This window comes from Fimicolochytrium jonesii (genome assembly GCF_025526975.1).
Source record: "Fimicolochytrium jonesii strain JEL569 chromosome Unknown EV422scaffold_5, whole genome shotgun sequence".
Taxonomy (NCBI): domain Eukaryota; kingdom Fungi; phylum Chytridiomycota; class Chytridiomycetes; order Spizellomycetales; family Powellomycetaceae; genus Fimicolochytrium; species Fimicolochytrium jonesii.
The window spans coordinates 300,418-322,402 of record NW_026515672.1 but is presented as its reverse complement, the minus strand read 5'-3'; the positions used below and the strand labels follow the sequence as shown (position 1 = coordinate 322,402).

Below are 21,985 nucleotides of genomic sequence, written 5' to 3'. Positions count from 1 at the left end.
CGTGCTGGATTTGTGGACCTTATCGGCATCAACCAGGTACTCGAAAAATCGTCCTGGCCTTAATCAACGTCCTAATCAAAAGCCGCGGTTTCAATCATCCAGAAGTGAGAGAAGCAAGAAAGAAAACCGGAGGCTTTGAGGCTTTGGCCACCTACGTATTGTACTGTATGAGAAGTTCCCCAACTTGAAAGTCTTGAAGGGGCAGACTGACAGGATGGATTCCGATATCCTTGGAGATATCCATAAGACCCCCCAGACCCTCTCAGCCTTCGTTCTGCCCTAGGGCCTCGCTCTTCTGTTTGCTTCCGTCACAGCCGCCCCACTAGCAATGGACGTCGCTGGCAACATCTCCAGCCAAGTGCTGCCCGACGTCGCCTCCAATACCACAACGTCAGTCCTACTCGCAGCCAACGAAACCGCACCGATGACATGGCCAGCTCGACTCCTCGCTGCTGCTGGCTCGCTGATACCATGGCCATTCAAATATCTCCGACCGTCGTCTTTCTCGTTCACTGCCACAGTCACCTTGAACTACTGGACGCTGCTCATCTTCGCCGTGCTCCTCGGTCTCATCGGCTACCTCATCTTGCGCTACCGTGTTCTCACGATATACTCGAGACTGCCAGCCGTCGAGACAAACACAAACAAAGCTGGGTCCGTTCCGTTCGACTTGCATCCGGATACCGCGTTCCACGATGACCCAGCCGGTGGGAACTATCCCGACGAGCTCATGGGGGCGTTCTTGTCCTCCATCAAAATCTTTGGCTACCTGGAGAGAGCGGTCTTTCACGAGCTTGCCAGACATCTGCGAACGAGAAAGCTGAAAGCCGGAGAGATCCTGTTTCGTCACGACGATGACGTGCGCGACTTCTTCGTCGTCGTTGATGGGGCTATACAGGTCTTCGTCAAAGGAGCGGACACGAAGGATGACGAACTGACGCATCAGGACCCGGAAGATGACGAGGACTTTGAGTCGGTCGGGCGTGACTGGTCTGGGCATCATCTTTTGAACGTCGTCAAAGCTGGAGGGACCGTTTCCAGTCTTTTCAACATCCTTTCCGTCTTCACGGACAAGGTGGATAGTCCAGCTGAACGGAGCTCTACGCGGCAATCCCACCCCACCAATCTGAAGGATCAGATCAATCCAAGCTCGCAGGACGTGTTTCCTGGTCTTCGAAGTAACGAGTCTCCCAAAATGAGAGGCGCGTCGGCTTCCCCCCACCTTCAGGCCAATTTGTCGCCGCTTCAGCGCGCACAGGGAAGTTTACGGGAATCTCCCGGACTCAAAGCATTCAAGCTGGACAGCACACACGTTCCCGACGATGGGTTCAGTCTGAACCGGCCAGAAGAGGCCCAGCATTATTTCGACCCACATGCTGCCCGTGACGCTGCGGATGGGAAACGAGGCAACACGAATTTACCACAGATCGTCACGACAGAATGCCGGACTCCTCGACACCTTCAAGCAAATATCGCCGCGCGTGCCGCTCGTGACACAACACTTGCTGTGATTCCCGCTCACGCATTCCAACATCTTACCGAAAAGTTCCCAAAAGCAGCTGCACATATGGTGCAGGTCATTTTGACGCGTTTCCAGCGTGTCACCTTCATGACGCTGTATCGGTACTTGGGGCTATCGAAAGAGCTTCTGAAGATAGAGAAGCGCGTGAACGAGATTGCTGGCTCTGGTCTGCCAGAGAGTCTGTTCAGCTTGGCGGACTTTCAACGATTGCGTGAGAGGGCAGACGCGATCCGACGAACTTCAGAGCCATCGTACTCGGATGCAGGGACGCGCCCGAACGTTGCACAGAGACGAGGTAGCCGAAAGACGCCGGAGCGGGTCAAGATTCCATCGCGTTTGAGAAGGTCATCAAACCCGAAAGCAGGACTCACGGACGATTATGAGGGGGACGTGGAAGACTCCGATCGGGAAAGGAAACCATATACGGCATCACCGACATCGCCAATCCCGAACTCGCCAAACAAGGAAGAAAAGAGCTTTGGTCACCTTCTGACCCACGAAGGCGAAGACGCTGATATGAAAGAGGCCATTTTTGCTTGCATTGCAGAGATTATTGGGATGCTACCTTACGAAAGCAGCCCGAGCAATGCATCGGCTACCGCTTCTCCCATGGCTGCAGGTTATCGCTCTTCTTCAAGCACTCTAGGAGGCTATCTATCACGGAACCGTCATTTCACAGACCAGCAACGCCCATCCCCTGGTAGCTCTACCAACGATTTCGACGACACAGCTTCAACGTCTTCAAGAATGTCCGTCGCATCTAACGCGAGCGATCCAGGAAGTTCCGACGTGCATATCCTGTTCTACGAACGAGGCACGACGCTGATCAAAGAAGGAGAGCGGAACGCGGGGTTGTACTTTGTCATTGATGGAACGCTGGAGGCGTCGGTCATGTCGTCCATTGATCCGGCAAGAAATGCGGGGCAGAGTGAGAGGTTTCCTGGGGATGAGTCGGTGGGTGCGGATCATCGGTCGCATCCGCGTAGCTTGTTTTTGATTAAGCCGGGAGGATTGGCTGGATACCTTGCTGCAGTGACAGGTAAGTGGGCAATTTCGGCAGGGGACATACAACCGAGAACTCATTGCCCTTTGCGCAGGATACATATCGTTTGTCAGCATCCGCGCCAAGACCGATGTGTATGTTGGATTCTTGCCAAAACCGGTCCTGGAACGCTACATCGACAGACATCCGAACGTGCTCCTATCTCTCGCAAAGCGGCTGATTTCGCAACTGTCACCACTAGTGTTCCACATCGATGCCGCATTGGGTTGGGATCAAGTGAACGCCGGTCATATTCTGTGCAGAGAAGGCGAGCCTGCGGACTCCATCTACATTGTGCTGAATGGGCGTTTGCGAAGTATAGTCGAGCGAACAAAGGAGGGGAAAGGCGAACAGGCCTCGTTCGAGATCCTTGCGGAATATGGCCAAGGCGAGTCTGTAGGAGAGATGGAAGTCTTGACCGACGGAAGACGACCGGCCACCGTCCACGCTATCCGTGACACGGAAATCGCGGTGATGCCGAACACGTTCTTCAACGCCTTGGCCCTGCGTCACCCGGAAATCACCATCGCCATCTCGCGTCTAATAGCATCTCGGTCCCGCAGCTCGTTAATCCATGACCGATCATACCGCGGTTCGGATGGAATATCACGCCCAATCAGCAAAAAGAATCCGGTGAACGTCAACATGCGCACTGTCGCCATCTTGCCAGTAAACGGTCTGGTGCCCATCACCGACTTTGCGAGAGAGCTGCAAACCGCCATGGACCACGTTGGGGCTACCGTCACTGTCCTGAACACGGGCAGCGTTATGACAGCATTAGGCAAGCACGCCTTCACGCGAATCGGCAGGTTAAAGTTGACCAGCTGGCTAGCGGACCAGGAGGAAAGCCATCGCATGGTCATCTACGTCGCTGACGGCGCAGCCAACTCGCCATGGACGCAGCGGTGCGTCCGACAAGCCGATTGCGTCCTCCTCGTCGGCATCGGCGACGACGATCCGGAGATTGGAGACCACGAACGCGTCTTGATTGGGATGAAGACCACCGCGCGCAAGGAGCTTGTCTTGGTGCACAGCGCCCGGTTCTGTCGGACAGGCAGCACAGCTCAGTGGCTGAAGAGCCGGTCATGGGTGCATGCGCACCACCACGTCCAAATGCAACTCAACGCCCCGCGACTGCTCGCCGAATCAGCGAGAACCAACACCGTGTCCAATATCCGCGGCCACTTCCAGAGCATAAACCAGTTGAACGTACCCCATCTCGACACGCAATCTTCAACCCTGCATCTGCATACGGGCATCCGCTCCGATTTCGCGCGGTTGGCTCGTCGCCTACTGTCCAAATCCGTCGGGCTTGTCCTGGGCGGCGGCGGCGCGCGCGGTATCTCGCACATTGGCGTCATCCGCGCACTCGAGGAGGCGGGGATACCCGTGGACATGGTTGGAGGAACTAGTATAGGCAGTTTTGTGGGCGGTTTGTATGCGCGTGAGAATGATCATGTGAGTGTGTATGGACGGGCGAAGATGTTTGCCGGGAGGATGGTTTCGAAGTGGAGGCAGGTGCTGGATTTGACGTACCCGGTCACAGCTATGTTTACGGGGCATGAGTTTAATCGTGCTGTGTGGAAGGTACGTCACATCGTAAAAGTCGTACCACGCCTTGGTTGTGGAAAGGAATGTCCGCTCGTGATGCTCACGTGCTTCATCATTCCCCGCAGTGCTTCGCAAACACCCAAATCGAAGACTGCTGGCTCCCCTATTTTGCCGTAACAACTAACATCACCTGGTCCCGCATGGAAATCCACCAGACGGGCTACATGTGGCGCTACGTCCGCGCCTCCATGTCCCTCTCCGGCTATTTCCCCCCACTCTGCGACAACGGCAACATGCTCCTCGACGGCGGATACATCAACAACCTGCCGGCAGACATCATGCGCAACCACGGCGCGGAAACCATCATTGCCGTGGATGTCGGGTCCGTGGACGACACCAGCCCCGTCATGTACGGCGACTCGCTGTCTGGGTGGTGGGCCCTCGCGCAGCGCTATGTGCCCGTGTTTGGCGGCTATGTGACGCGGAAATACGGGAATATCCCGCTGATGGCCGATATCCAGTCCCGCTTAACATATGTGTCGAGCGTCAAGCAACTGGAAGACGCCAAGCAGCTGGAAGGATGCTATTACCTTAACCCGCCGGTGCAAAAGTACGGGACGCTCCAGTTTGGATCGTTTACGGAGATCTTCCAGGTGGGGTATAAGTATGGGAAGGAGCAGGTGGCGAAGTGGCAGATGGACGGGACGTTGAGGAAACGGTTTGGCGTGCCGGAGGAGGAGACGGCTGCGTGGGGACGGCATGGGAGGCGGGCGTCTATTTGAGGTGTCGTACTTTTACGTTTAGCTCAATCGTGCGCCTCATCGATGTAGTACTTTAATAGCAATAGATCTGATGCGTCCGTCGTCCACCCTTCGTGTTCCACGCCATATTCATTGGCAGATCGCTCCGTATAGAAACTGTGGAAAATCCATACGTTTAGTATACAGTACGTACAAATACGTCCATCTGGTCTTTGCGTGGGTTCACGCAAAGTAGCTAGTAGGCAGTCTGGCATATGTCTTCATTTAGCGCGAACTTAAGACACAAAACTCTCGTCCGTCCACCCAATAGTCTACGGCTCAACGCGGTTCTTCCACAACCCATCGTTGAGATAATGCACCAGATCGATTCCATGGCCCTTATTCACCGATTTTCTGTTTCATTAATCAGCACGCATGTCAGCGACCCACTCGAGAAGCAGTATCAAGGGTACAGCTAACAGAACTCACATCTCCTTAGAACTCATCTTCATCACCCCCAACGCCAGAGCATGCTCCTTTCCCTCCGCCAAAACAGCCACAGGCGCATCCACCTCCAGATCGTCTCCTAACCGCCCTCCCTTTGACGTTAAACCCGGGCACATGATGTTTGCTCCCGATAGGACGAATTTGATGGCGCCTCGGTCTATTTGTACCTTTGTCATGATGTCTGGGTCTGTGGGTGTGATGTAGTTGCGATAAGTGGAAGAGATCGTAGGTGATGAAGCTGGGATCCTTACATTTGTGCAGCAGCTTCAGTGTTGGGTAGTACGGCCCGTCGTGGTGGTTGAAGAACAGCACTTCATCATTCTGCATTACAATGTTGACCCGGTCATGGCTGAAATATAAGCCAGCCCATCAGTCTCCACTGTGTCGTCTCTCCAGATATGCCTCCCAACTTCCCGCTCTCACAACCCATACCACTTGATCAGTATCAGCGGCTCCTTCTTCGGCAACAGCTCGTCCGCGTATGGGTTGAGTGCTGGATACTGTTCCAGGATCTTTGACCGGATGGCACGCTGTACGGACGACTTGACCTTTGACTTTCCGGATATGTCCTCCCGGGGGTTGAACCTGTTATTGGTTGGGATTGCATAGCGTCCCAAGGTGGGGGTGGGCAGGCGGGGTTAGAATTTGGTTGCAGCTTCGGGCGAATGAAGCACAATACTTGCTTTCTGAACATTGGCGCGACCTTTTCGGTGAGTGGAGACTCTCGGAAAGCTTCCCTCGTTGCACTTAGTGAACTTGCGTTTTAGTATGTATGTGGGATGTCTGCGAACGGGCACCGAATCTCCTTGCTTCTCTCTCAGTCCGTAAGGAGGTCTGCGGTTAGGGTCTGGGTTAGGGTTGTCCGATCTGGCCAGCGAGCGCGGTGCGGATTTTCTCGCTTGAACAGCTTGAACTCGGCAATTCTCCCACCCGCTTCCCAATCGCAGGCATCGCAAGCGGGCGACGAAACCACCTGCAGCACACCTACGTTCTATAAGAGCATAGCACGATGCACTTGGCCTCGAGAACACTCGCCGCTGCCTCTTCTTCGCTGAGGCAGGGCGCAGTGGCCGCCGCATTTCGACGTCCACTGCAGCAGACCGCCAGTTTGGCCACCGTAGCCCCGACAGCCAAACCCACCCGCACATACGGCAACCTGAGCGACGAAGACAGGATATTCACCAACTTGTACGGCAAGCATGACTGGAAACTCGCCGGCGCCAAGAAGCGTGGAGATTGGTACAAGACGAAGGAAATCATCCACAAGGGCGACCAGTGGATTATCGATGAAATGAAGGCCTCGGGTCTGCGCGGTCGAGGTGGTGCTGGGTTCCCCTCAGGGATGAAGTGGTCGTTCATGAACAAGCCAGGAGGTCCCGACGGCCGTCCTCGATATCTGGTCGTCAACGCTGACGAAGGCGAACCGGGCACATGCAAAGACCGCGAAATCATGCGTCACGATCCACACAAGCTGGTCGAGGGATGTCTTCTCGCCGGCCGTGCCATGAACGCTAACGCTGCATACATCTACATCCGTGGTGAATTCTACCTCGAGGCGTCTAACCTCCAGGAAGCGGTCAACGAAGCGTACAAGAACGGGCTTATTGGCAAGAACGCCTGCGGGTCTGGTTACGACTTTGACGTGTACGTTCACCGTGGGGCTGGAGCATACATTTGCGGAGAGGAGACCTCGTTGATCGAGTCGATCGAGGGAAAGCAGGGAAAGCCTAGATTGAAGCCCCCATTCCCTGCCGATGTCGGTCTCTTCGGTTGCCCTACGACCGTCGCGAACGTCGAGACGGTAGCGGTCGCGCCTACCATTCTCCGCCGTGGTGGAAAGTGGTTTGCTGGCCTTGGACGGGAGCGTAACAGCGGTACAAAGCTGTTCTGTATTTCCGGGCACGTCAACAAGCCTTGCACAGTCGAAGAGGAGATGTCGATCCCCTTGAAGGATCTCATCGAGAAGCACTGTGGAGGAGTACGGGGTGGATGGGACAACCTACTCGGCATCATTCCAGGCGGTTCTTCCGTCCCAGTCCTGCCAAAGCACATCTGCGAGGAAGTCTTGATGGACTTCGACTCCCTCCGGGACGCCCAATCGGGTCTGGGAACCGCCGCCGTCATCGTCATGGACAAAAGCACCGACATTGTCCGCGCCATTTCCCGCCTCAGTGCATTCTACCAGCATGAGAGTTGTGGACAGTGCACACCGTGCAGGGAGGGAACTGGATGGTTGGCCAACATGATGAAGCGCTTCGAGTCTGGAAACGCAAAGAAGGCGGAGATTGATATGATTGAGGAACTGAGTAGGCAGATTGAGGGACACACTATTTGCGCTTTGGTATGTCATCCTTACTTTTCTTTGATACGTGCCGCGAATAAATGCGCTTACACCACTCCTCTTCCAGGGTGACGCCGCCGCGTGGCCAGTCCAAGGTCTTATCCGCCACTTCCGCCCCGAAATCGAGAGGAAGATCGACGCTTTCCACGCACAGCGACAAAGTCAAGCCGCGTCTGCCCAGCTATAAAGATGACCGCAGATTCCCCATCCTTTCCCACTCCTACCGTTTTGAAAACAAACCACACAGGAAGATACCTTATGTCAAAAATTAGGCTCCATTTGTACTTTTTCTGAAATAGAAGATGGCTCTTTCTATGAACATCTACTCAATTTGCTGGAACTACGTACATACGTTCCTGGGAGTACTACTAGATTGATGGGTACCAAAGCAAAAATGCTATTCTAACTACAATCAAAGTAATCGCACACCGGGCGGTACAGCATGGCCGGTATTCTGCAAAGGTCATGCTCACAGTACATCGCCCACAACAATGCCGCAGTGACATCTCACAGTTCGTCCCTTCAGCGCTCCAAATTGTCCCAACCGCATTTAAGAGTACTCCTTCAAGCGAGGTTGACCGCCGAGAACTCCCTCAAAACCTCTGGATAAATCGGACACTCTCCCAACCGCTCCGTCTCATGCGCCAACAGAGCACACCATCCCCTCTTCCCATGCTCCCTCACCCTCCCCAATGTCTCCCTCGCGACTACAACATCCTCATGATTGCACTCCGGAATCTGCCTCACACTCGTCGTGTAACTCTCCCGACAATGACAACAATCCCCGCCCAACAGTACAAACGTTCCCGGCCCCACGCGCGCGGCTGCGACGATGTGACCCGGGAAATGGCCGGGAGCGTCGAGGATGTAGAGCGTGCCGTTGGAAAAGAGGTCGAGGCTGTGGGTGAAGGCGCCGAAGGGCGAGGGGGGGATGGTGAGTTCCGTGATGGGGGATGGGTGGGAGGGGAAGGGGAAGTTGGGTTTGAGGCGGGGGCTGGCGCCGGGGCCAATGTAAAGGTGGGCTTGCGGGAAGCTGCTGACGTCGCCGACGTGGTCCCAGTGTAGGTGGCTGGGGTGGATGAATGATAGTGAGCGTCATTCCTCGGGAGGCATATGTTTTCGATATCTTATTCCGGCTGTCTGGTGGCTTGGTTACCTGAACACGATCTTTTGCACATCTTCAGGCTTCACATCACCCGTCCGCAAAACGTCCGCCGCATCCTTCTCCACTTTGAGGTTGACCTGCGGCAGCCATTTCTGCATGTCTTCCGGGAACGCCGATTCCTGTACACGCATTTTTGCAGCTTCTCATTTAGCAACCCTCATCCGAGAGCCATTCCGTACTCGACTCTCATCCCGTCGCCGCACGTTTCCCCACCCCAACGCACCTTCCTCAAACCCAAATCAAACATCACATTCTCCCCCGTGGTATCATTCCGCAACAAGAACGCCAATGAGGGCACTGAGCGCGTGCTCTGGTTCCCGGCTTGATCGGCGAAGAAGTCTTCTTCGAAGAGGTCGAGATATCCTGCCGGGATGATAGAGACTGTTAGGAAGGATTGGTTGGGGAGGTCGGGCGGTGGTGCCGTCCAGGTTGGAGGGGTGGGTGATGGGGTGGACATTGTGCTGTGTGGTGGTTAGCCGACGTGGAGGTTGACGTGGAGTTAGGAACCCAGTGGGAGCTCAAGAAATGCCTGCCGCCATTGCCAGGGGTCTGCCATGGGTTGCTTTCCTCATGACTCCGACGCGTCCTTTCTGGCCGCCATGGCCTATCCCACAAGAGTTACATACTGTACGTAGATGGCTATTACGCATTTCCTACCCGAAGACCAGACTACGGGACTCAAAATGCTATATACAAACATATCTACAACAAAAAAATGCTCCAAACGAGCCAAAAGAAATGGACATGAATGGCAGAACAAATGGCTAGAAGGGGACTCCTCAAAAAGGTGTTCGGTTCTCCTGATAAATCTTCTCCAGCAACGCAAAAAGCGTTCTGCCAACCGTTCCCTTCTCATCTCCCCCAAGCACAGACTCGGACAACATCATCGAGTCCTGTTGCGACGTTTGCCGGAAGCCGCTAGAGACGGCGCTCTGCGCGAGCGGGTGAGGCGATCGATCGCTGGGGTGGGGTACTTGCAAATGAGCACCCTGTCCACGTGGAGGAGACATTTGCGGTTGGCGAGTGCTTTGGCCGTCGAACTTGACAGATCGCTGGAAACCGTGCAGTAAGCACACTTGCCACAATTGGCGCGGTACGACCGTCCAAACAAGATCACAGGGGACGCACCTTTGGTCGCAGGAGCGAATGGATCAGCAGACTAGAGGATACGCCGGGATCTCCAGGTGCACCAGGGTAGTAAAGCCCAGATGCTTGCTGATTCCCACTCTCGGCGTTCCCCGCACGAGCAAGGATAGCATTGAGGTATTGCGAGCCCTCTTCTCCGGGATCCCAATCGGGATTGTTCGCCTGGAAAGTTGAAGTCACTCTCAGTGTACATGAAACATGAAGGTAAGCGGCGTTCGGCGAGACGTACCTTGAAATTGAGGAAAGATTGCTCCATTTTGCCACCCTTCGAGGAGTAGTAGTCGTTACGTCCTTGGGTTGGAGCTCCATACTAGAAGGCCACAAAGTAAGCATCGAAGGGTCGCTTACATTCGAACCTGCACACCACCCACCTTCGCATTCCCAAATTTCCTAAAGTCCCAGACCGCAAATGAGCAGACATATCCGATCCCATCAACGTGAACGGTGAACTCCCGAAAGAAATCGATGATCTCGCCAGCACATGTAGGTAAGGAGTAGAAGAATATGATTGGTGCGAATGCAACCGAGGCAACCTCTTCCAAGAAGAGTAGTAACTTGAATGGTAATAGCGCGCCGAACTCTCCGCGGACCTGAGAAGAGCAGAAGTCCGTTGATCATGATTCATTCCTTCAAAAATGAACGCAACCGTGATAGCGTACCTCGTTCGTGTGGAGCTTATCCCGCCAAGTGTCCGGGATATATCGCACTTCTTCAATGACGTTTCGAAGAAGCAATGCGGGTTCAAACACTTCATTCTCGTCTGGTACCATGCCCCTTGCCACAGCGGTGATAGTCGCAAAGATCCCGATGTAGAAGAAAACCGACCGCGCGGGTGTTATTTCAAATCGATGTTGGAGGTCTTCGGATAGCAGAGTCGCGATGATGAGCACAGACAGGAAGGAGCCCGTGACGAACGATACGAAACTGCAGATAACGTCATCAAACGATGCGGTAAGTATGGAACGAAGGGAACTAGGGAATATCGAGGAATCTACGTACTTTGCAACAGAAGTGACTTTGGAATTTGGAAACTGGTTCATGTACTTGTTGGCGAGTCGGTAACTCCGGTTCAGACGCTTTTGAAACAGATGAGGCAATTCGTTGAATTCGCGGAATTTCCACTTTGCAAGAGGAGAGTACTGCCGTGTGCCAAGCGACGATGGATTTTTATGAAATTCCTGAAGACGATTGATTGATTAGGCAAGTTGTTGTACCACGGCTTGACAGTGACAAAAGACACTCACCTCGGTGTACCGGAAGAAGAAGAACATAAGAAGCCATACTAGCAAGAAAGGCGAGCATAAGAGGGCTACAAGCGCTACTTGGGCGAATCGCGTGTTCAATCTGCGCGCAGAAAGTCAGTCTGATGCTAAACCGTGCTATGCATCCCACGAGTACGGGAGCCATCTGCAGCGTTCCTCAACATACTCTGTTACCAGAGCTTCCCTCCGATTCCCTTCCAGCACTTTCTTCTTGATGCGCCAATTTCGGTCAAAAACGATACCCCACAAGCACCACAAGAGGATAAACTCCGTGATGCGTGTGAGGAACTGATGCCCACGGAAATATGGTACGGGGAGTGTGAAGTTCAAGAGATCTTTGTTGAATAGCGCGATCATGTAGTTGTCCCTCCGCATGATCCGGTTCGCAACCGTGTGAGCATTTAGAGTCCCGCGACGATATGGAAGGGTCGTCAAAACTGCAGTCACGTCCGCCCATGTGCTTGTCTGGATGTTACCCTGAAGCATAGATCGCCGTCAGCATTGTTGTGAACGGTAGCCCACTGAGTGCATTGAGCGAACCTCCGGAATGCCCAGGACGTGAGTATAGAAATTGGACAACTCCACAAGGCGAGGAACTTCTTTGAGGAGAAGCACAAACTCCGTGGCAAACCACGCAAAGATACCAAGAATGATAAGGGACTGCAGTCCCGATCCACTGGAAGTGCGGGGTAAGTCAATGAGTGCTTAACAACAACTACGTAGCGCCGGTACCTACGAGAAAGACATGCAGCTTGGTCTGACGATCTCCGATAGCATATTCTTCTGATGGATCAAAGAGTAGTCGATGCAGAAGAACAGAAATGTCGAGAAGATGACCAGGAACGCCTTCATCCTATACTTGGCAAGCCCTGAACACTGAGCTGAGATACTCCGGTGAAAAAAGGTATTTTGCGACTTACAAGGTCTTTATCACTCGCGATAGCACGATGGAATAGATCCCCTTTCCTTCAAAGTATTGATATATGGATATCAGAACTTTGTCCATATTATCGGCTTGCGTCCAAAATCTCAATGCTCGGTCTTTTGGATTCGAGGGCCGTCCCAGGCCAATGCTACTGCCGAGGTTTCCGCTCAAACCCGGAAAGGACGAGGTGCGCTCTCGCAGTGGACGGCGGGATATTCCAAGACGGTCAAGACCACGAGGCGGAAATTGAGATGACCTTCGATTACTATTCAGCGGCTCCATCTCAAATCGTATGGACGCCGGGGCTTCCCCATTGTCCGATTCGTCGTCATCGTCGTCGTCTTCGCCGGCATCGAACAGAATTTCGGGCGGTTGATACCCGCTTCTCAAGTCTACTCGCTGCTGCTGCTGTTGCTGCTGTAAAGGCTGTTGAAAGTTCACATGGGCATTGATGGGAGGTCTAAAGTAGGTACTGGGGCCTGCGCTTGGTGCAAACTCATGCGGGGCGGCCGTCAGGTGCTGATCTTCATAGAGCGATTCATTGTCGACGCTGACCCCCTCGTGTAGAAATTCCGGGGGCGGTGCGTCATCATCAGACTCGTCTGCGCCGGGATCTTCATCGAAGCGTGGCGGTTGATATTGGCCATGCGGTGAGTTGCTCGGAAATGGAGACGAGTTGCCGTAACTCATTCAGAATGGAACCTGCAAGCGCAGGGCAGGAAGACACACCCACTAGAAGGAGTCAGTAAAAACTCGTTACGCGACAAGGCGAAGAGCTTCGTGGCAGCCCGGCTGCGGGATCTGGAGAAGGAGGGACGGTTGAAGAACGAGGCGTAGATGCGTCGCTCGTACTGCTGGAATGGAAGGAACCTTGCTTGTTCTTGGTGCTGTGCGGAGGACAAAAGCGATTTCCAGGAGGGGGATTGATGTCTCCTGACGCGCTGATGACATACATACTGTACACCATACAGTACACCATATGATTCCAAGTGATTCCACTTAGCTGCATCAATCCGGGCAAGAGGGAAGCCTACACACAGGGCGGAGTCAGGATAAGTTGACAGCGTGTGTATCGACTGTAATATTCCCTAGTATCCGCCGTCTGCCATTGCCAACAGGCCTGTTATTTCGCGCGGACGGCTGTAACCCTAAATCTAGTAAGTTAGTTCGCGGGGAAGTTGGAACCTGTGCAATGTGGAAAAACTCACGCTGAACACTAGATCGGAAGTAGCCAACGAGGTCTTGGTCTTGCGGAGGGGGATTGATACATGAACGTGAGTGACTCAGTCTGGAGACGCGCTGATGACATACGCGCTGTCGATATTGTCACATTAGCGACAAACAATCCCCACGGAATCCATCCCTCTCGAAAAACACATAGCGAGGAAAGGAAATCCTTCGCCGAGCTTTTCGATTTCCATTGCATCTTCATCTCGACGGCGGGATCCAAGTTTGTTCATCGAAAGACGCATAGACAACACCAAACAACTACTCCTCTGGCAACCTCTTACTATCCTCAGTACCGAGGAAAGTGTACGAAAGATTTGCAGGAACTTTACCGAAATGCATACCCTCTTCATGCAACAATCAATGGCCGCGGGAGGTGCTTCTTCAATGCACTCTGGAGGGATGGCAACTGCAGGCGTGCTCCCGCGACTGGGGGATGTAGATGGTAGAGTTTCTGGTTGTAGCAGGAAGAATAGTCGAGATAGCATCGACGAGTATAGCCAGAGCATTGGGCGCCCTTCACAGCCGAGGTCGGCTGGCGGGCACCGAAGGAGCAGAGCGGTGTATAGCCGGGAAAACGACGACTCATTTTGGACTCCCGCTGCTGGCACGAAATATCAATTGGGGTCAAAGTCGCGGCGAGTATCGACCTCGTCAGCCGCATCGGCCGTCGACGAGGGAACCGGGAATGAACGAAGCGTGCCTCCCGCCAACTTCCTCGCATCTCAGCTACAACTGCACGGCAGGTCGGTTCATGGCCGGCATCTTCGGCAACAATACTCACAGCACCCTGGCGCTTCTTCCAATTCGCGACCCGACCACCAACCCTCGTTCAAACTACCGCAAATTATCGCCGTTGGACCAGACCAAAGCCAGCACTCTCTCTATCAGAATAATGGCCAAGGAAATGGGATTTTCACTACCCCAGTAGCAGCATTCCGACATACGCATAACTCACACAACTCCAGCGGTAGCTTCCCACCACTACCACAAGCATCGATGTTAATTCGATTACACCAAACTCGTCAAGAACATCCGCCAGATACTAGAAGACAAAATGATACAAATGGTGGAGGGGATCTAGATGTCACATCTACATCTTCTAGCCCCGTTCCAACAGAAAAGCTACCGCATATTACGCATACCCATTCGCCAAGCACCATACATCAGCAACCACCAGGCACACCCCTACGCCAGATTCAAAACATCCGAGATCATCACGCACATTATCAGCATAGCACACACAAAGAAGCATCTTCATACCACGCAGAGTCCCCAAGACCGAGTGAACCAACGACAAAAGCAAACACCGCATTATACCTGCCGCCATTACAGCCATCAGCAAGGAACTTCCTTTACTCTCAAAACCCCAACAACACCCACATCCCACAACATCTTCCAACACATCAAGCCCATGGACTCACACATGGCCTTTTTCCCGCACCTCCTCCATCGCGCCGACCAAATACCAGGTCGCCAGGACCACGGCGAGGAGGACATGCGAGACCGACGAGCGGGCTGAATGATGCTGTCGTCGGTCATCAGCAGGCTGGTGTCGAGAACACCCTCATGTTCCCGGCCTTGTTTCCTGGCATTGCGACCGCGTCAACGCTGCACAATCATCCGCGCAGCCCAGGCAGCAGGCGATTGCCAGCAGTTCCTCCGCAGAGAAATGAAAGGAGTCATGCATTGGAGGTGGAAAGTTCAAGAAGATCGTAGGAGAAGCGTAAGCATCTTCCCACTCTGGCCGGATATCCTGCTTGAATATGTGGTAGAGCGAACCATGGAGTAAGCCCAACGTGCGAGGCTTGCTGTTCAAGAAGATCGTCGAAGAGCGCGTTTGCTGCCTGCGCAGAGGACGAAGCGAACGTGAAAAAAGCACACTAGAGGACAGAGCTGCCGCCCGAGCTTTTCCATCCATGAATTCGGAGTCATCGGGAGTTCGTAGGCGATTTTAGGTTAAACGTCTAGAGATTTTTGCAGCGCCAATATACATACACCTCATAAAACGAAGTCATGAAGGGATTCGAAGTTCAAAAGCTCGACTCCTCATAGAGCGTCCACCAAAAAATAATGAATTCAACACTATATTACATAGGCGTGCGGATATCGCTACGACGTAACTCTATGCGTCGACTCGGCCCACTCCTTCCAGCTACCCCTCGCCCACATGACACCATTCCCACGGCCGGCGTTCCACACCCCATACCGCTTCAGATCCCTGATGCCCATCACAACAGTCCCAAGAAACAGTGCCGCACAGGCGAATCCAAAGGCGGTGCACATGCTCCATGGCAGACAGGATATCGATTCGGGGGATAACCCGAAGGTCAGTCTGGGGCAACGGCCGTATTTCAAGAGAACGATTGGGGCGGCTACCCAGAATCCGAAATAGAGGATGTCGACGCCGACTTCGACTCGGCTGAAGCGAGGATGCCGGTGTGGTGGGACGCCGATGAACGCGGGGAAGCAGTAGACTAGAATGCTTCCGAACGAGACGAACTGTGCGGAAACACCGGAATAGGGTAAGAAATGTGACACACGTAGCCCGCACTAGACATCCAGGAGCTAGCGTACCAGAGACGAGATGGAAGTGAAGCACATGAGATTTATGCCAGAAACGGCCAACACTGAGGAAGTGTAGTTGACATTGAACGAGGCGGTGGCAAGACTAGCAAACGCAGCTGCAAAATGGGAGCAGAATCAGAACGCCACTCGGCTCATGCACACTCGAAAGCCGCAAACTAACCCCCGGCCATGAACATCTGCGTCAATCGCATGAGGAAACGGTACTCAGTCGCAGTCTCCAGTCGTTTGGGTAACGGCACCGCTCTTGTATACAGCAGCAAATGCGTCCCACTCTTCCTCCGCGCCGCCTGATCAACGCTATTCCCCCTCGCCGCCGGGCGACGGTCCTCATTATGCTCATGCCCATCATGCTCACGATGGCCGTCCCTCCCACTTCCGCCCTGACCCGCCTCCACACTCAAACTCGACAACTCAGTTGATCGGCCGTCCTGCCTCTTTTTGTCATCGGGATGAATGGAGACTCTGCTCCGTAAGGAGCCCGTTTCCGAAACCGTAAGTAGTGAGTTAAAACCGCCTGGGGTGTGGTTCCTATATACGTGGTGTTCGTTTTGGGAAGACGAGGAAGGTGCGGTGAGGGTCGTGGAAGTTGCTGTCGTTGTGGTATCCGGGAACGGGAATTGGTGTAGTTGGTGGTGGGCCAACGGCGTGGCCGAGTGCGGTGGGTGTGCTGCACTTCGAAAAGGAAGGTGTGGGGAGTTGTGCGAGGGTAGCTGCGTTGGCATTGAGGACACTGACATTGGGGACGCCGGTCGCTGAGAGGGAATGCTGAGTCTGTTCAGGTGGTCAACTCGTTCGTACCCAGAGAGCGAGTCCGTCCTAGCTGGGGCCGGTGGTTCGACTGTGCGAGCGGATGCTCCTTGCGTTACTATTTGAGAGAGCGAAGCCGACGATGACGAAATGGGGTTCTCTGGCAACGGGGAAGGAGGGATAGGTGAGTGCGACCCGACATCAGACTCGCTGCCGCGGAAGTCAGGGGTGGAACCCCCATTGAGTAGGCCGTCTCGAGTTTGGGCGCTGGGCATTGGCGATGTTGCGCCGAAGTCGGACGGGGAAAAGCAACAAACCTTCAGAAAGCCTTGTAGACGACACGACGGAGGCAGAGGCGAGGGCAGAGGTGACAAACGTTCCCGTGCGTTTCTTACCATATCAGACAGTTACCAACACTGTGATTCCCACAGTATTAGAGCAGGCTGAATCTCAAGAGTATGCTCGCATGCCGGCGGATCAGCATGTTAGTAAGGTAAGGCCGCAGACGGACTCTTTGGTGAGACATGTATTGTTATTGTTACGGTACATTACAAGACTAATAGTCGTCATCAGAGTCCTGAGCACTGGGAAATCCAAAAATGCTTTGCGGGTTACTTTGGACAGGCTCAGCAGTCAAAACCCCTGTGCGCCGATGTTAGGATGCACTCAAAGTGGGCGATGATTATAGGACAAAGCTCAATAAAACCTACCAGCTTTCCGCAACCACGACTCAACGTTCGATGTTGGCACATTATCAGCATCTCCCACCGCCTCAAATCCTATCAGTCTGGAAAGCGGATGGGGTAAGTCGTCAGCCGCAATCTCACGAGCAAGGTGGAAGATCAAAATGCACATACCTGTCAACAGACTTTCCATCAATGAAAGCCACGACGCATGGCAGAACCTTTACTTTCAGCCGTTCGACAAGGAATGGGGCGTTTTCGACATCCACCCGTATGAAACGAGTCTTGAGGTGCTTTCTTGATAATGCCTGCAAAGTATTGATCAATCTGTCAGCAATCCAGCGCTGACCCCCCCTTCGCCCGGTCAGCCTCCCACACCTCAAGGTGACCATCCATAAGCTGACAACGTCTGAAGTTTTTGTGCGCGAAGTGTACAACGCAGTTCTTAATTGTTGTCGTGATATTCAGCACCTCCATCTCGGTTGCGATGACATCGTATGTTCCATATGCGCAATTTTTCAGTTCCATCTGTCTTGCCATACTGAATACGTGGGAAAGCCCAGAGTGCAAGCACAGCAGTTAGCACTATGATCTTGAGACGCATCTTTTAGCAGGAACGACTGTTTGTGCACTCACTCACGCTTCAACTCGTCCACTCTTCGCTCGCGAATATCAGCCGAGAGGTCGTCGTCGTCCCGCTCGAGCGCGGCAAAGAGAGCGTCATCATCGTCGGACAGCTCGGGGTCGGAGTCGTTCGCCCTCCTGCTGGATAGGTATCCGGTAGACATAACTTTATGTTGAAGTCTTTTGCGTTGCGCTATGTGTTGAAGTGTTCTGTCTCCCTCTTCGTGTGTCCTTCACTGCGCTCTAGACTAACGAAATGCTGGTTGGTCAAACGCTCGTTGTGGTCCTCGATGGCGAGCGCACGAAACTGCAGAAGTGAGGGAAGCAGGGCCGGACAACTGGACGCGCCAGATGTCGGACGCATGCCTGGACGCATGCAGCGCATGTCCGCGTTTTCGACCAGTTTGCCCAAATGGCGAAATTGCGCCAGTCTGTTGTAGTATAAAGCGCCAGCTCCTCCGTACGGTACACATATAGTAGACACGCTGGTGCCTCGCGGTCGGCCAGCATAGCCAGGAGTGGTTTACCGTCGTATTTCGGGCTCAGAGCATGAAGGTATGTCTTGCCGTGATGGGAAGGACACACGCGATCAAGTCCCTATGTGGCGACTGGCCCGCCAGCCTCGTTGTTTCTCACGACAGGTTCGCTTGTTAGGTGCTATGCGTTGCGGAAAAGCCCTCAATATCCAAAGGTGTTTCCAACCTTCTGTCCAACGAACGCTGCAATGTGGTAACGTAGTTTTGCCGAAAATGTTCCCACGTGCTCTCTAAGGGAATTCACTATCTTGTGCTTTCCCAGCGCAACACCGGAAACCAATATATCAAGAACTATTGCTTCGAGCAGACGATGGGGGGACAGCGGTGTCAAGTCGTTATGACCGCGGTCATGGGGCATATCAAGGAAACACAGTTTCGTGACGAGGTGCAATTCAAGAACTGGACCGCAACGCCGATAATGCACTTATTCGATGCCGAGACAACAAAGGTGGTCAAGAACGTACGTTCGTCCGTGCGTGCCTTGCAAGCAGGTATTATGCATTCATTTTGCATTGACTCGGATCGATTTGTATGACAGGAGCATAAGGAGGTTGCCAATAACATTCGCAAGGAAGCCCGATACGCTCAAATGCTTGTGATATGGACAGATTGCGATCTGGAGGGCGAAAACATTGGTGCGGAGGTGATGGAGATTGCGCAATCAGGGAACCCCCGGATTCAGGTGAAACGAGCGCGGTTCTCTGTCATTCAGGAGAGGTTTGTCCGCCGGACGGTGATCCGTGGGTGACATGCATTCAGTTGATCATCCTGCATGAACATAGGGAGATCTACCAGGCTTGGAACAACCTGGTGCCCCTCAACATGAGGTTGTCCGCCGCAGTGGATGCGAGATCAGAACTGGACCTGCGCGTTGGAGCTGTCTTCAGCAGATTTCAGACGCTCACGCTGAAAGCGGCCTTTGCTTCTCTGCGAGAGCAACGTGTCATCAGTTATGGTATGACCCATCAAACGACTTCTAGTCGGTTTTCGGATGGTACTAACATCAATACAGGCCCATGTCAGGTGCCTACATTGGCATTCATTGTAGAACGATACATGAAGTTCCAACGTTTCATCCCGGAGGATTTTTGGAAAATCAATCTGTCTATCGCCAAGGAAGGGAGTGTGGCCAAATTCGAGTGGACAAGAGACCGTCTTTTCGATCAGCACCTCACACTGGTGCTATACGAGCTATGCATGGACAATCCGATGGCAACCGTAGTAAACGTCTTGTCGCAGCCAAAATCAAAATGGTAAGGAATCAAATTGGTAAGGGTAGCTTCAGTCAACTAATGCACCATGATCAGGGCTCCTTTACCGTTAACAACGGTGGAGATGCAGAAAGCGGCTTCACGGTTTCTGCGCATCAACTCGGACAGGGTTATGTCGGTAAGCTCAAAGCTTTTGCACCCGAAAGCTAAGCTTGCCCTGATATTCTCGCAGCTCGCAGAGGGTCTCTACCAGCGTGGTATACTCAGTTATCCTCGTACCGAAACGGATATATTTGCGGACAACTTTGAACTAGAGCCTCTTGTGCAAGCTCAAACGAACGATCCCACGTGGGGGAACTATGCACGAGGGTACGTTCAACATTAGAGGGGATCTAGTTGTTCACACACGCTTACTCAGGTCGCTCCAGGCTTGTTGCTGGCAAATTCGTTCGGCCGCGAAAGGGGCGATCTGACGATAAAGCCCATCCTCCAATCCACCCCGTAAAAGGGGCGGCGGATCTGCAAGGAGATGAAAAACGCTTGTATGAGTTCATTACGAGGCGATTCCTGGCTTGCTGTTCGAAAGCAGCTACAGGCCATGAGACCGTAGTCACGGTAGATGTTGCAAACGAACGGTTCACGGCAAAAGGTACGAGCGGAAGGGACATTTGGGTTTTGATCCCGATTGTTGATTTATTGTTTTGAAAGGACTGAGCATTCTGGAACGGAACTATCTCGAGGTTTATCCATACGATAAATGGTCAGATCATACCATTCCAAACTTTGTCCAAGGAGAGCGAATCATGCCCGCCGAGTTGAAGATGACTGCCGGGAAAACTACAGCTCCCGATCTACTGACTGAGGCTGACTTGATCGGGCTGATGGAGAAAAGTGGCATTGGTATGGGCGAGGACTGTTATGAGAACTGTCGAACCGCATTGACACGTGCCTCAGGCACGGACGCTACTATTCATCAGCACATCAAAACGGTACAAGATCGAGATTATGCAAATAAGGAGGGGCAATATTTCGTTCCGTCCATTCTGGGCATGGCCCTAATATGTACATATGAGGAGCTGTCAGTCGATCTGTCCCTTCACAAGCCATACTTGCGGAGTCTGGTGAGAAATCCGTCATTAGGACTGTCTCCTTGAAGGCTCCTATCTGATAGGCATCTCTCAGATGGAATCGAACATGAAACGGATCTGCGACGGAACCCGGACAAAAGATGAGGTTGTAGAGGAAACCAAGGAGATGTATCGAGAAGCATATATGAAAACAAACTCGCAGAAACAGCTGCTCATACAGGTTCGCTTGCTTGCGTAAACGGTGTCAGAGATAACTAGGAATGCGTTGACAGGCAGGATGGACTAACTTTTGCTTGTTAGATTTGTGGACGTTATTTGAGCGATCCAGACCTTGCTCAGGTATGCACCCGTATGCTGGTTTAGCAGTTTACAAGAGCATTATCCTTACCTTACTTCGAAATGCAGCCACGGCAACCGGTCAATAATGCTGCGGATGATGACTTCTACGACTTCCCTGAGCCAGGCGGTGGTGGTGGGGGTGGGGGTGGGGGTGGGGGTGGTGGACGCGCCATCCGGAAACCTGCGGCGAACCCTCGGGCGAAGAAGACCGTCGACGGCCCCGCACAGCGAAAGACGCGTGGCCAACGGCGAGGCGCAGGGTCAGGATCTGCAAGTACTCGTGGACGCACCGCCGAATCTTTTGGAGAGAGTAACAGATCATCTGCATCGGGAGCACGGAATGGCCGGAATGGATCCGTGAGTAGCGTGCGAGACGCAGCAGCGGAGTTGAGGATCGCCCACTGACAAAAGCTTCGTCCGCACACCGGATCATAGTCCGACTATGTTCGACGGCCAGACTCAGGCCCCAATCCCAAATGCGATTGTAACCTGACATCGACACTCAAGACATCTCGCAAAGAGAATGAGAACCAAGGTAAGAGATATCTCATAGGGTGAATACGTGGACGGAAAGCTGAAATGGTGTGGCGTCCAGGACGTGAGTTCTTCACATGCCCAAAAAGCGGCGTAAAATGTAGATTCTTCATGTGGGCAGACGAACGATGAAGGCTGAGGCTCCCTCGAATAGATATATATATAGACTTCATACGTAGCTCGATCATCTAGCAGGGTTGCTTCCT

The 21,985-nt window shown here is 53.2% G+C and overlaps 9 protein-coding genes across 9 annotated transcripts; 4 read left to right on the top strand and 5 right to left on the bottom strand.

The window, feature by feature from the left end:
- Positions 1-328: 328 nt before the first annotated feature.
- On the top strand, positions 329-4,897 carry EV422DRAFT_565397 (uncharacterized protein; the record flags this gene model as incomplete). Its single annotated transcript, XM_053072309.1, has 3 exons — positions 329-2,561; positions 2,620-4,151; positions 4,241-4,897. 3 exons carry the CDS (start codon positions 329-331, stop codon positions 4,895-4,897), a joined length of 4,422 nt encoding a protein of 1,473 aa, XP_052927499.1.
- Positions 4,898-5,042: 145 nt separating this feature from the next.
- On the bottom strand, positions 5,043-6,237 carry EV422DRAFT_355624 (PUA-like domain-containing protein). Its single transcript, XM_053066591.1, has 5 exons — positions 6,046-6,237; positions 5,795-5,947; positions 5,614-5,711; positions 5,345-5,549; positions 5,043-5,269 (listed from the first exon to the last, which is right to left on the bottom strand). The coding sequence occupies exons 1-5, from the start codon at positions 6,054-6,056 to the stop codon at positions 5,188-5,190; spliced, it is 549 nt and encodes a 182-aa protein (XP_052927498.1). The 5' UTR covers positions 6,057-6,237; the 3' UTR covers positions 5,043-5,187.
- On the top strand, positions 6,066-8,143 carry EV422DRAFT_355925 (uncharacterized protein). Its single transcript, XM_053066593.1, has 2 exons — positions 6,066-7,703; positions 7,771-8,143. Exons 1-2 carry the CDS (start codon positions 6,372-6,374, stop codon positions 7,888-7,890), a joined length of 1,452 nt encoding a protein of 483 aa, XP_052927497.1. The 5' UTR covers positions 6,066-6,371; the 3' UTR covers positions 7,891-8,143.
- Positions 8,144-8,267: 124 nt separating this feature from the next.
- Positions 8,268-9,325, bottom strand: EV422DRAFT_493851 (beta-lactamase-like protein; the record flags this gene model as incomplete). The annotated part of the gene is made up of 3 exons (XM_053067700.1): positions 8,268-8,772; positions 8,860-8,945; positions 9,053-9,325. The coding sequence occupies 3 exons, from the start codon at positions 9,323-9,325 to the stop codon at positions 8,268-8,270; spliced, it is 864 nt and encodes a 287-aa protein (XP_052927496.1).
- A 702-nt stretch (positions 9,326-10,027) lies between these two features.
- Positions 10,028-12,483, bottom strand: EV422DRAFT_493708 (APG9-domain-containing protein; the record flags this gene model as incomplete). The annotated part of the gene is made up of 9 exons (XM_053067689.1): positions 10,028-10,324; positions 10,371-10,604; positions 10,674-10,938; positions 11,014-11,192; positions 11,259-11,358; positions 11,443-11,753; positions 11,817-11,952; positions 12,013-12,129; positions 12,197-12,483. 9 exons carry the CDS (start codon positions 12,481-12,483, stop codon positions 10,028-10,030), a joined length of 1,926 nt encoding a protein of 641 aa, XP_052927495.1.
- Positions 12,484-13,296: 813 nt separating this feature from the next.
- Positions 13,297-15,385, top strand: EV422DRAFT_355888 (uncharacterized protein). Its single transcript, XM_053066592.1, has 2 exons — positions 13,297-13,358; positions 13,422-15,385. The coding sequence occupies exon 2, from the start codon at positions 13,765-13,767 to the stop codon at positions 15,145-15,147; it is 1,383 nt and encodes a 460-aa protein (XP_052927494.1). The 5' UTR covers positions 13,297-13,358; positions 13,422-13,764; the 3' UTR covers positions 15,148-15,385.
- A 188-nt stretch (positions 15,386-15,573) lies between these two features.
- On the bottom strand, positions 15,574-16,313 carry EV422DRAFT_488151 (uncharacterized protein; the record flags this gene model as incomplete). The annotated part of the gene is made up of 3 exons (XM_053067415.1): positions 15,574-15,930; positions 16,006-16,112; positions 16,178-16,313. Coding segments are annotated over 3 exons (600 nt in total), but the record flags the coding sequence as incomplete, so codon positions are not given.
- A 1,007-nt stretch (positions 16,314-17,320) lies between these two features.
- EV422DRAFT_611623 (thioredoxin-like protein) lies at positions 17,321-18,632 on the bottom strand (the record flags this gene model as incomplete). The annotated part of the gene is made up of 5 exons (XM_053073881.1): positions 18,084-18,632; positions 17,826-17,988; positions 17,622-17,755; positions 17,475-17,551; positions 17,321-17,406 (listed from the first exon to the last, which is right to left on the bottom strand). Exons 1-5 carry the CDS (start codon positions 18,233-18,235, stop codon positions 17,321-17,323), a joined length of 612 nt encoding a protein of 203 aa, XP_052927492.1. The 5' UTR covers positions 18,236-18,632.
- On the top strand, positions 18,432-21,361 carry EV422DRAFT_355592 (DNA topoisomerase). The gene is made up of 13 exons (XM_053066590.1): positions 18,432-18,626; positions 18,726-18,800; positions 18,870-19,067; positions 19,146-19,324; positions 19,390-19,562; positions 19,620-19,860; positions 19,915-20,187; positions 20,247-20,467; positions 20,527-20,718; positions 20,773-20,939; positions 21,001-21,140; positions 21,207-21,245; positions 21,312-21,361. Exons 1-12 carry the CDS (start codon positions 18,621-18,623, stop codon positions 21,223-21,225), a joined length of 1,884 nt encoding a protein of 627 aa, XP_052927491.1. The 5' UTR covers positions 18,432-18,620; the 3' UTR covers positions 21,226-21,245; positions 21,312-21,361.
- Positions 21,362-21,985: the final 624 nt, after the last annotated feature.

Coding starts and splice junctions, on each gene's coding strand:
- EV422DRAFT_355624 (XM_053066591.1), bottom strand. Junction 5,712..5,794: donor CCGCTGATACTGATCAAGTG/GTATGGGTTGTG, acceptor CTTATATTTCAG/CCATGACCGGGTCAACATTG. Junction 5,270..5,344: donor AAGATGAGTTCTAAGGAGAT/GTGAGTTCTGTT, acceptor TTAATGAAACAG/AAAATCGGTGAATAAGGGCC.
- EV422DRAFT_355925 (XM_053066593.1), top strand. CDS start 6,372: ATGCACTTGGCCTCGAGAACACTCGCCGCTGCCTCTTCTTCGCTGAGG. Junction 7,704..7,770: donor GACACACTATTTGCGCTTTG/GTATGTCATCCT, acceptor CTCCTCTTCCAG/GGTGACGCCGCCGCGTGGCC.
- EV422DRAFT_355888 (XM_053066592.1), top strand. CDS start 13,765: ATGCATACCCTCTTCATGCAACAATCAATGGCCGCGGGAGGTGCTTCT.
- EV422DRAFT_355592 (XM_053066590.1), top strand. Junction 19,325..19,389: donor TTCTCTGTCATTCAGGAGAG/GTTTGTCCGCCG, acceptor GCATGAACATAG/GGAGATCTACCAGGCTTGGA. Junction 19,861..19,914: donor TCGCAGCCAAAATCAAAATG/GTAAGGAATCAA, acceptor CACCATGATCAG/GGCTCCTTTACCGTTAACAA.